The sequence below is a fragment of the Suillus clintonianus genome (genome assembly GCF_016758775.1).
Source record: "Suillus clintonianus strain FC179 chromosome Unknown DEU56scaffold_1, whole genome shotgun sequence".
Lineage (NCBI taxonomy): Eukaryota > Fungi > Basidiomycota > Agaricomycetes > Boletales > Suillaceae > Suillus > Suillus clintonianus.
The window spans coordinates 258827-270837 of NW_024539225.1; the positions used below are offsets into that span (position 1 = coordinate 258827).

General features: G+C 48.4%; 4 protein-coding genes across 4 annotated transcripts; 1 reads left to right on the top strand and 3 right to left on the bottom strand.

Moving 5' to 3' along the window:
- The first annotated feature begins 2080 nt into the window (after positions 1-2080).
- DEU56DRAFT_762839 (uncharacterized protein) lies at positions 2081-3108 on the top strand. The gene is made up of 4 exons (XM_041350759.1): positions 2081-2338; positions 2396-2545; positions 2600-2678; positions 2729-3108. The coding sequence occupies exons 1-4, from the start codon at positions 2283-2285 to the stop codon at positions 2876-2878; spliced, it is 435 nt and encodes a 144-aa protein (XP_041215503.1). The 5' UTR covers positions 2081-2282; the 3' UTR covers positions 2879-3108.
- Positions 3109-3972: 864 nt separating this feature from the next.
- On the bottom strand, positions 3973-6294 carry DEU56DRAFT_896793 (dicarboxylic amino acid permease). Its single transcript, XM_041356432.1, has 10 exons — positions 6148-6294; positions 5775-6099; positions 5704-5721; positions 5236-5657; positions 5121-5178; positions 4822-5070; positions 4695-4767; positions 4520-4644; positions 4419-4461; positions 3973-4363 (listed from the first exon to the last, which is right to left on the bottom strand). The coding sequence occupies exons 1-10, from the start codon at positions 6280-6282 to the stop codon at positions 4162-4164; spliced, it is 1650 nt and encodes a 549-aa protein (XP_041215504.1). The 5' UTR covers positions 6283-6294; the 3' UTR covers positions 3973-4161.
- A 1-nt stretch (position 6295) lies between these two features.
- Positions 6296-7980, bottom strand: DEU56DRAFT_762846 (ClpP/crotonase-like domain-containing protein). Its single transcript, XM_041350760.1, has 11 exons — positions 7729-7980; positions 7603-7674; positions 7522-7543; positions 7345-7462; positions 7234-7285; positions 7163-7174; positions 7041-7112; positions 6941-6985; positions 6814-6895; positions 6504-6764; positions 6296-6440 (listed from the first exon to the last, which is right to left on the bottom strand). The coding sequence occupies exons 1-10, from the start codon at positions 7820-7822 to the stop codon at positions 6509-6511; spliced, it is 825 nt and encodes a 274-aa protein (XP_041215505.1). The 5' UTR covers positions 7823-7980; the 3' UTR covers positions 6296-6440; positions 6504-6508.
- Positions 7981-8616: 636 nt separating this feature from the next.
- On the bottom strand, positions 8617-11681 carry DEU56DRAFT_762851 (uncharacterized protein). The gene is made up of 8 exons (XM_041350761.1): positions 11334-11681; positions 11122-11277; positions 10885-11064; positions 10609-10833; positions 9956-10552; positions 9616-9909; positions 9198-9557; positions 8617-9142 (listed from the first exon to the last, which is right to left on the bottom strand). The coding sequence occupies exons 1-8, from the start codon at positions 11494-11496 to the stop codon at positions 8745-8747; spliced, it is 2373 nt and encodes a 790-aa protein (XP_041215506.1). The 5' UTR covers positions 11497-11681; the 3' UTR covers positions 8617-8744.
- Between the last annotated feature and the right edge of the window lie 330 nt (positions 11682-12011).

The following is a 12011-nucleotide window of genomic DNA, read 5'->3' on the forward strand; positions in this document are numbered from 1 at the left end:
CTCACACACGAGAATCACAATAGCCGGATACACCACAAGGGTCAATTATTATTATGGCTCACACACCCAGTGATTACATTTATATGGTATGGTATGCTGGTATATGTGTAATGATTGAGTTGAATATTGAATATCCGGTCATTATTAAAACAAGTATCTGTGGCAGGCCTGCCAATGGGATATATTTCTGCTTTCACCTAGGCTAGGGAAGCACCTATGGTGTAGCGGTAATCTATCCTATGTTTTTGCCCTACGATCCGCGTTCGAACCTTCCACTTGCCTTTATTTTATTTTCCGCCTGCGCGTTGAGCTGACACAAATGGGAAGATACAAACACGGTCAAACCTCACGCCACTACAAGTTTTGCCAGTCGGCTGGGTGTGTAGAGTCCAAAGTTGCGGTGTTTGAAATAATGTTGTACGTATTTGGTTTGTGGCTAAGGTAACAGTATGAAGACTCTCACACACCCGCCGACTGGGTAGGAGTCTGCAGTACTCCTCGAGATCTCTTGACCTATAATGTCACAACAACTCCACCAAACATTATGAAATTTGAATGCAGCTGATAAAGTACCTAAGGAAGGTATTTGCAAATTTTTGTGCTCATATGTTGCATGTGAGATTTGTGAGACACAGAAACATCACTGGGTCACTTGTATTTGCGCAACTCGCTGATGGGAAAATTATGTAAGCGGCACGAACGCCCTGCGGGCGTTGCGCACCCCCACAAAAAAACCAACTCCCGTACCATGGACCAACATATACACACAACGTTGTACACTTTCGCAACTGAAATTGGATATACAAATGACCAAAAGTAGAAGTCGGCAAGGTGAGATATTGCCCGATTCCTCCTTGTTGATAGGGGAAGGGTCCGGTGATAATTATATCCCGGTACAATCCCATTGCTTGTTCCTGGTGACAAAATTGAACAACAGCAGCGGTGGTGACTACATAGGTGACACGCACCATCGTCGTCGAGAAACATTTGTTTGAATCTAGGCGGTCCTTGAGTGTAGCTTGGCAGTGACAAAACGAAAAACATTCTATTCACAGAAGCTATGATCATATTCCATATTCCATCATACCTGGCGCCTCGCACAGCGCCAAGCGCGCGCTAGCACTCTTTGACTAGGCCTTCCTTGCTATTGGGTAACGCACGTTTGACCTTGACCAGCCTTCAAGTTGATGTGATGGCATCAACGTGTCCATTTCCGATGACCGACTGTCCCTCGCTCAGTGAGGGAATAATGGCTGCGTGCGCAGTGATGAAATTACAGCACTAGCACTGTGAGTTGTCCATGTCAGTGACGCAGGTTGATTGGTCTTCTGTTGATTTCGTAACAGCCTCGAAGCGGAGCATTGATAAGAAGGCGGTTGGTAATGATTCTAAGGCTATGCTGCGAAGTTCAGGGAGGACATGAGTACTTACCTCACCTACGGTCCAGGATATGTACTAAAGCCGATAATGGTCTTGATGTGGCACGAATATGAACGCGTGACATGGTAGGTCACGATACGACAAAGCCGCAAGGTGCCTGAACATCGACGTTTGAAAACCCGAGTAGTAGTTGACAAATAGGCGGAACTGATACCGGGCCACTGATGAGTCTGGTTCGGGGGCCGCGAGTTCCTTCGCCAGCAGTTGCGGCGGCCCGAAACTTCTGAGGGACCAAGCCTACGGAGAAAAGTGGATGTAACAGCTGGCCATCGGGCCAAGAAATCTAATAGGCCTGAGACAGGATTTGAAGAACCGCCTCGAAGACCAGCCAAGTCGAACTTAGAACCGCCAAGTGCGGGTCAGTGACTCGTGGCACGGTGTATTTGACTTTGGGATGACGACTGATGATCCGCACGGTGGATTATTGACTAGACTAATCCACCGGGTGCATCGGAAGTCCTTGGTGCCAGTTTTTTAATAACTTGTGCGGAATAGAATTTGACGTTGAGGGTGCAAATGGTGGAGATGCAATTAGCCGCGGTTGTGTCAGAGTGCTAGTCAATTTTAGGCCCGCACTTTTCAAACGTGTGCGAAAAGTGGCGAAGCGCTGCTCCATGTCTCAATTTGGAAATCGGATGATCTTCACTTAAAAGCAGTTCAAACTTCACGTTTGTTCCCCGAGCCAGCCAATTCCACCAACGATACCGCTTTTGCTGTGGACAGCCTAGCCTTCATTAGTAACCACCAAGAATCAACTGTTATATAAACCACAGAGCCTTTGTGCCTTTCCTACACTTCAACTCTCCCTTCCGAGTCACCAGTGCCACCCCACTCCACTATACATGGATCGCTTCTTCGCCCCAAACACTTCAGAGGCACTGGCCCATACCCATTTAACGTGTGTTCAATGCCTTTTATACTTCTAGCATGACCTGATTTCTGTCTGCCATTTCAGTGAAAATTGGTTCACCTGGGATCAAGACCATCCTTCCTTCAACGAGACCCTCGTTGCAGGGTGTGCATCCTACCAAGCATTCACGCGTTACCTCTCAGGCTCTGACCTATTCATCGTACCCCGGTCCCGTCGCGAGCTCGAGGGTGTCTTGTAAGCGCCCATCGTTTTCCGAACTTGTTCCTCTCTCATTGACTTGTTTGTCAGACGACGTTACGCGTATGATAGTATCCACAATGCCATTGCAGTGTCACGGCAAACCCTTCAAAGGGGTGGTTACAGCCGAGTTAGTGAAGCGCTGTCGTAATTGATTCCTAAGCTGACCCACTTGCTTAGACGTGCTCCCTTGCAGAAAAGTCCATTAGCGACGTTCTAAATACGAATGACAACGCCACCGTCCTCCTCGATTTGCATGCGCCGCAACCCGAGACTTTCACAGGACCGGACGTGTCCCTGCCGAATTCAAACACCCGCATCAGAACGTGATGCCATTTTCATCGCATTAGCTCGCTTCATTCAACCGTTTATCCTCGGCTCCCCACTGATATTTTTTTCCACCGTGGCTTGTTGGGATCCTTGTTTTCGCTATCCTCTGGATTGATTATCTATAATCGCATCTGTATCATTCCCCACAACGAGTTACCTTTACGCACTCTGTATGTACTACCACAATTTAATCATTTCCTGATGCAATTCATTACTTTGAACTTCGATGAGTTTATCATTCAGGGGATACAACAATGCATCGTGCGCTATCGTCTCGTTTGGTCCAGGCACAAGAAGTGCATTCATATCTGCGGCGTGTCAATTGCTCGTACATCCCCCGCAACTGAATGACAGATCAACTGTACTCCGCACTCCGTAATTACTCACGCAAGCGACTCATTTTTGGCCGCCGACCAACAATGTAACTGTCTGCTGATGGGCCTGTGCGAAAACGAGTCAAATCAATGCCTCGGAGCGGAGGCTGGCGCAGAATGGAAATGGAAATTTATAGAGTGCGCACAGGGGGTAGCCTAGCCCGTTTTGCTGCTAAATGGATCTTTTCGAGACCAGTACCTGTGAGCACGCCATCTCCATCAGCAGATACGTGTGAGGGGCCACGGCTCTGGGGACATGATCGATAATCGATAATCTCCAAGCTGTACGGCACCTCACACGTATTGAATGCTAGAATTGTGTGGAAATCTGCCACCGACCCACGGCCATGCAACGTTTGAACGGGGATTAATATTGTCCAGCGCTTCTTTCACAAAAGGGAGCGCACATCCCGTAGATACTGCGGGGCAGTAGATAGGTATTCAAATCAGATGCACACGTTTATCAACTAGCTCACATATATCCGTCGCATCAGTCTGCATATGTGGTTATCTCCCCATCAACTGCACATGAAGAACCTAGTTCTTGCTCGAATGGGCACATCCAATGACAGCGGACATGACATCTAGATGTGAAAAGACGCCCTTCACGCCATCAGTGTTGCGAGATAACGTTGTTGACAGACTTCTCCGTCTTGAAAAAATCTTCATCAGACCCTTTCCGCTATGGGCAAACTGAACCAACGCAACCATGGCAGATGACACGTTTGTTCAGGAAATCGTCCAGCTCGAGCAGTACTGAACACGTTGTTATCTGTCGTTATGTGGGGGCCACCCTGAAATTGCATCGCCGCTGGTCGGATTGCATAAATGTACGTGAATATTAAACGCAGCATGGTGAGTTTGGTTGTCACGAACACCATCACCAAACGTAAACGGATAGCGCTGTGCTCACAGCGCGCCCGCAAGTCTTTGCCATCTCGACAACTCAGCCTCTCGCGCCTTTTCCCCCAAGACAAATCGTTCCTCTTCCTCGTCGATCTCCCGTTTGCCTGTGATTAGATCAACCTTGGACGATGGTATAACCCGAGTCCGGAAACGAAGTTTATACCCGAGCCAGAGTATAAAAAACAGCGGTACTGGGAGGTATGACCTAGATCGGATTCGGCTATGAAGAACGCTGAGAACGTGAATGTGAATACCCTCACGTGATGAATAATCCAGGCGTAAAGGGCAGGAAAGTATTGAACCCTGCAAAACACGTTATTGTGTTAGCTTCCCATCGATGCAGCCGAACACGCCAGGCTACCTTTGAAAAGTAAAATTACTCCAGTTGAAACCAGAACGAACCAAGACCCCATCGGTTGACCGGGCCCCTTATACGGCAAGCTATCGCGCGAGATGCCTTGAGCCTTGAGCGCCTGCACGAAGCGTCTACATACATGTGTTCACGCGATAGTTCCCGAAGAGAAACGATTACTCACATGTGGCTGTAAGCGATTGTCATCCAGGTAATGGCCCCAAATGCAGAAAGGAGGTTGACCCCATATGCGAACACTGGTGGCAATATGAATTAATGTGGGGTCACTGACTTGGCTTAATAGAACTTACCTGTTGAGCTTGAAGAGCTCACGTTCAAGAACGTTAAGCACATGAATAACGATACAACAAGCAGAGACACCCAAGGAAGACCTCTTTTATTCACTTTCATGAATATTTTAGGCGCCTTTCGTTCTACCGCGAGACCGTAGAGTGTCCGGGATGCGATGTACAGATCACTATTGGCTGCACTGATGGTAAAGAGGAGAATCATCGCATTGATGACATGGTTGAGCCCCTTGATTCCGACCAAAGTTATGCCTGAGCGGCATGAGAAGGTTCCATGGATCAGGAGGCCCGCGATGACCCACCAACAACGAAGGGTGATGCTGCTGCGCCTGCATGCGAGCTATTGGCTACTAAGAGTTGCTAGAAGTGGACAAATTGAAAGTGCCATATCAATTATCTCCTGACAGCCTTACTTACAGTGCTGGTGCTCGGCACGATAAGACTTATCGCAAACACGCATCCAATATAGAGCACAAAGATACGAACAAATGTTGACTTGATAGCTTTGGGAATCGTTTTCCTCGGGTTCTGTGCCTCTCCGGCCGTAACCGCAACCAATTCGCTGCCAATGTATGCAAACAACGCAGTGGTTAATGTGCTCCAAAATCCAAGAAAGATCGCGAAACGTTCGTTGTGCACCTCGTGGAGGAGGTAGCTGCCCATGGGTCCGTTTGGTTGTCGCCAGTATCGGAATCCAATGCGATCGTGTTTGGGGTTTCCCCCAAGGTCGACGATGATGCCGAGGAGGATTAACCCCGCGAGGGATACGACCTTCATGCCACTCATCCAAAACTCCAATTCTCCAAAAAATTGTATACCAAGCAAGTTCATGATAACAACTGGAGACATTAGGAGACGGCTCAAGGAGTCGTTGACCCAACTCACCGAGGGTGATGTACAGTGCTACAAATTCGCTGGAGTGAGATTCAGGGCAACGTGTTGGATAGCGTTCGTACCTGCCCAGACCTCGATGGGCACCGAGAGCGTCCAATATTGCATTACAATGCCGGCTGCATTGATGTTACTCGCAGGAGCAATGAGATACTTGATCAGGTATACCCAGCCTAGTGCGAAACCAAGGGCTGGGTCCACAAAACGCGTTGCATACCCAGCAAAACCCCTTTTATGTGGGAGATACGCAGTCATCTCCCCCAGGGCTGAAAGAGTCAGGAAACAAATGAAACCGACGAACAAGAAACCGAGACAGAGACCAAGGGGTCCTCCCTGAACCAAGGCAGTTCCGGAGCTCATGAGCAAACCTGTGCCAATAGTCCCGCCTAGCTGCATCTCAGTGAGTATGACAATGTAACCGAAAAGCAGGCAACTGACTGCTATCATGGACATTTGGCGGGCCTTGAGCCCACGGTGCAGCGTGCTCTCATGTGGGTCTTGTAGATCTTCGGCATGGTAGAACTTCTCGTCTACGTGCTCAGAGTCAAACGGACTCAAGCGTTTGCTGGTCATGATGTAGTCTCGAGCGGAAATTGCTGCAAAAGATAAGAAGCGAGCATGGGAATATATTGATTACGTTTCCTGGCAATCTCTTGGGTACAAAAGATTCCTGTTGGAGGGTATGTATACGACTAAAATAGCCAGGTATACACCAAGTTTACACGTGGTCACTGGTCATGGTCAGGTGCGCCGGTCGGTAATAAGTCTCGCAAGATAAGGGGAAATATACGCACATAGATCACAGTTTGTGCCTAATTTCTTTCCTGGCAATCTTCCCGAAGCGCTCAGCAGGTACTCCACTACTAAATCTTTCCGCTTGGGCATAACTCTCTCGGAGATTCACAGCGTGGAAGTCGTTCTTATCATTCAACCCAGCTTTGATGAGGGATTTGATGGCGATGATAGAGGCAGGCACTAAGCCATCGAGTTCCTTAACAAGATGCTGGTAAACTGCAGAGTGGAATTCTTCCGTTGATTTCGATGGAAAAATTTTGCTGAATCATTCTCAATATGGGATAGGAAAAGTTGGATGCGGGAACACACTTGATGAATCCACATTCAAGCATCTCAGATGCGCTGATCTTCTTGTTCAGAAGAAGGACCTCGTTTGCCTTGGCGATTCCCACTGGACGAGGCTGAGAAAAGATCGTACAACAATGTTTTCACTCACTGCGGTTGACGAACGAAACACTAGCTCCTCCTTCCACCGCAATGCCTGCGAGGGTGCAGGTCTTCATCGTGTATCGAAGAAAGCAATCAAACGTGCATACCCAGGAATGGGAAGCCGACATTCAACCAAGCTTCTGGCACGGCATATATCAAATCAAAGTTGCCAAGAAAAGCTGCAGGGACTTATGAGAGATAGCGCGTATAGCATCTATGGTGAACGTACCAGCTGCTATGCCTGACCTCAAAGCCGTCATTTAACCTGTTTGCAAGATATTGAGAAAGGAAGTTGCATACCCATCACCGGGCCATTTAGTGCTGCAACAAGCATTTTGCTGTGACTATAGAGCTTTCATGGTAGGAATAATCGGTCGACGACACTATGGAAAAGGAAATATTGCAACGTACTGCATGTGTGCAATCTGTGTTCGCAGCCACTACCCCATTGATGAGGTGATCTCTCGCCGAGCGTCGAGTCGGAGTGCTTGAAGTAGTCTTCTTGATTGTTTGCTTCACGTCTGTGCCACTTTCCGAAACAGTGAGCAACATGAGAAACGAAACACTTGCTGTGAACTGCAAACTTACGCGCAGAACCACTTCCCATTTGCTGTGCATTCGCAAGATAAGTTGTCTAAGAGACTGTCACCAAGTTAAAAGCTTGCTTGCCTTGCCATACAGTTGCTACTACATCTTCTCTTTTATCGATGGCCCGTAAAGAGTTGGCAAATTCATCATAATCTGCAAGTCGATAGTGGGTCAGTCAAACGCAGTTTGCTCAAGCACACCACAAACCTTCCGGTGCCAGCGCATTCAAACGGTGAGGTTCATTCAAGGTTATCGTCGCGATGCCCTGAGAAACGTTCACCGAGATTTTACTTGTAGGCATGGTTAACACAGTGTTGTCCAAGAAATATCACAAGTGGATGAGGGAACCTCGGCGCTCAGCTGCGGTATATAAGTCGTGCGTATCGAATACACATGAATGCCAGCTGAACACACTGGATTACCGGTTACGCATAACCGGGTTCGGTTCGTCCCGTTTCATGAACACAAATAACATAAACTCTGCCTCCGAAACTTAATTAGCAGCACTCAAAATCCATGGTTGGTTGGACAACTTCGTGCGTACTAGGTGATCAGGACTGCAAGTTGGAAAGGTCTGAAGGTACTAGAGGACTAGAGGTCAGAGAAATAGTCGAGGCAGGGTCTCTGATAGTAGTCTCCCCTAGGCAGGACTCGGAAGATAGTCGCTCCTTCTGTGTCTGAGCTACGTGTCACTGCGGACACAATCACTGTGGGGGGGGGTATACTGGACCCAGTCAGTCTATGTTCGATGCGCGCAGATGCATGGGTCAGGGCTGCTCAGATTTCTAGGGCCAAGTCATCGCTACCGACGTTGAATAGTTCCGAGTCAAAGTTCCACCTCAGGCCTCAAGGCTTGTCCGAGTCGTCATTAGCAAGACGAGGTACACGATTTGTAGGGCCAGTTGCCGGTCCAGGTTCAAACGTTCATGCCCGAGCATGTTGCGGCCATGTGATAATCATCTTCCGAAACCTGCTTGTCCCAGGCGTAAAGCTCAACAATGATATTATGTTTCCCGACTCTTATAATAATGATACGATCTCATCTTCCACTAACCTGTAGGTTGATCAAAAGGCTCTATTGAGCATCTTGTTACAGCGGTCACGTTCAGCAACTCAGCTCATGATCGTGAAGACAACGCAACTCATATACTCATACCTGTCTAGAAAACACGCAAAAAATACATTGATAACATCTGCCATTCCATTCATATTCCAAGCAAAGTTCACTCCGATGACCACATGTCCAACACCTTCTTCGCAGCGCTCCCGAGCATGCTTGGTCCGTGAGTGCTGACCAACTCTTCGAGAATTGGTTTTGTGGCATCTTTCAGCCTCTGGAGCCCATCTCCGGTTCCACGCTTGCTGATCTGGCCTAAGAACGCACATATGTTTGTTCGGACCTCGGCAGGAGTGGAATCGCTCTTTAGAGAGACGACAAGCTGATCGAGGGCATGTCGAACGGATGGTATCTTATTGGAAGCGCCCGTTGGAGACAAGACGATTGGGGAGTCCATCGTTTCACTACTGGTAGAAGCCGTTGTAGACGCCGGGGCGGAACCCGTCGAGGATGGTGTCACTTCTACTGGTAATGGAGCGGTCAAGGCATTCAGAACCAAGGCACCTATGTAGCAATATTTGTCATTTGTCAGTCAACATCAGATATTCGCCTCGCTCACCTCCGTCACGATGCATGCTCAGCAGACTTGATGCCACTACACCCTCGTTGATGAGGATGAGATGCTTGGCGCTTCTGCCAATGAGGGCAGCCAGAGCTTCTGCGCACGCTGCAGTAAGCAAAGCATCCATAGCTTTCACCCGCTTCTGTTGTCTGGCTTGTAGCTCCTCCTCGCTGCTTTGTTCATCTCTACGCTCATTTGTCCATAGCGACCTGATCAAGTTCACAATGATACGTGTACCTTCGCTCTTGATCGCGACTGTGTCGGAGCGCTTGATAAGGGCAAGCAACTGGGACAGACCTGTCGAAGGAGGGTCTTGGCTATCCACTGGTTCCAGTATGAACTTGCAAGCATTATCCACTGCAAGGAAGCAGTCGTTCTAGATTAACACAGGAGCAAGCCGAAAATAGATGCTTACCACTGTTGTTGCACAAATGCTTTATAGCACCGATGGCATTCACCTGAACTATTTCAAGCATGAAATCACTTCTGTCGTCCCAAACTCCACTCCTAAGTACGAGCTGGATGACACCAGCGGCGCTTAGGGCGGCACGATTGGATGGCATCTGAGATGAGGACTGTGCTAAGTGCTTCAACAAACCAATGACACCATGCTTCAATTTGATGTCAGTGGACGGAGCTAGCAGAGCGTCCGACGAGAGGAGTTGAGCAATGTCGTATGGCTGAGAGAGTAGAATTGTTGAGTGAGATTCTAAGCCAATGTCAGTCAGCAATCCACATTACTATGTGTTACTTGCCTCCACGTGTTATGTTACCCAGAGATAAAGTGGCACAAATGACAAGGTCATCTCTCCCATTGCCATAAGTCTCGCCGCTGACGAAAGCTCTGATCCAGTCAATCATTCGTGACACAAACTCCCCTCCTGGCTGTGCATCGTCTGAGTCGTCCCACAGTACATCGAGATTCCTATCATCTCCAGAGACTTCTACGACGGCCTTGATTACGGCGGCCTTGCAATCATCGAAAGCCTTCTCTTTCTTACTGACGTCCCCGCCCTCGAGACCATTCTCAGACTGAACATACCATAATGGAGGATATTTTCCCTTTTCAACAAAGTCGAGCATCGCAGAAAAACAGGGAATGTCATGATGCTCTGCGGGAAATGTAAAGCCGCGAGCTAGCGAAAGACGCACGTCCGCCACGTCAAGAGCTGATGACTCGAGGTGAGAGCATGACTCTGAGAGAAGGTCAAAGTCTGTATTGAGGAGAGTCGTTCTTAGTTGAGAAGGTTGCGCGAAATGAGGGGGAGGGGGCGCAACCAAGAGTGGTGGCGTGAAGGCGATGAGGGATTGGACGAGATATGGTAGCACTTCTTGGGAGAATAGAGGGTGTACTAAAGCAAAAGAATAATGAGATTAGCCGAACTATGGCATCAGAAAGCAATTGCACCATCGTCTTGAAGTTCTGATATTAACCTTCCTGCCCAACTTGATAGTCCGGCTCTTATAGTCCAAGATTCGGCGATACGGTCAAAGGTGATGTCAGCTGGAGATTCGTCGGAAGGATGGAGGTTAGAGGTGGTTCTCATCCATGCGGAGGGAGGGTAGAGGGCTGTGGATAGCCGGACAATCGTCTTCGCAACCTCTAGCGATGTGAGACGATTTCTCACTGGTTCTAGAGAACAAGTCAGTATCTGTCCATCATTGTGTTGAGAATGCAACATGCCATATGTTAGTGTAGCGTTCAACAAGACCCCAACAGCAGTCTTCACCACCTGTAAGTGTGCAATGGACATAGGAAATGGATCCATCTGGGGTTCCTCGGGAATAGTGTCTGTGTAGCCTTCAAGCAAGGATACGACGGCCTGGGGAAAACCTGCCTCGAGCAGGTGCCCCCTGTTCTGGTCTTGACATAGCTTATTTAATAACCTGCCGCGGGAAGCTCTTGAGAAACGAGACTCACCATGCTCCACGCAAAGGTTCGCGCCAACACGAAGAATCTCAAAGACAGGTGCTGTGCGACTAGCACCTGGGATAAGCGTACCATTCAACGCGCTGCTTAGTAAAGTTGTGAGATTCTGAGGCAGTAAAGTTTTTCCCAACATCGTGTGATTATCATCTATCAGCCGCAGCGCATAAATCTCCCCTGAGTTGCGCCGTAAACATGTCACTCACCAGGACCATCTCGAACACGAAGCCCGTTTGCTAGTTGTTGGGCCGTCAACTCGACTTCTTTCCATGTTTCTTCGATATCGTTGACGGGGAGTTGCGCCACAAGATCACCCAACTTCCGAGCGCACTGAGCACAAGTCAAGCCTGTCATCGGAGGGGTGTCCATATGTTTGATTGCAGACCTGGAAGCGGACAGAGGAGGTGTGGTATATCGCGTGCGTCGGCTTGATGCAATGAAAGGATTTGGGGTCTCTGACTGAAGTAAAAATCGCCTACTCGCGTAGAAAGCTGATAGAGTGGACCGAGGGAAATCGGTTAAGGACAGCGCGCCATATGTTAAAAGATCGAAGGTGGCAGTGCACCTGCATGTAAGTGCTTCCTAGAATTCTCGCAAGTAGAACAATCACGACTACAGCATTCGTACAGCGCATACAAACTCTCCATCGAATTCTGATTCAGCGTACGTCAACCATGATCCATGGCTATGCATATCTTTATAGCCTAGCCTAGCCTCACTTCTTGTGCAATTTTATGCTATGCGTCTGTCACATGGTGCACTCTCCGCCAATTTGAACATGGTGAGTGTAGACTAAATACCTCGCCTCTCATATTCTGACACAGTTGGCTCGTGGTATAAGAGCAAAAGTAAGTTGCCTTTGATGCCCTCAATTGACCTTCTTT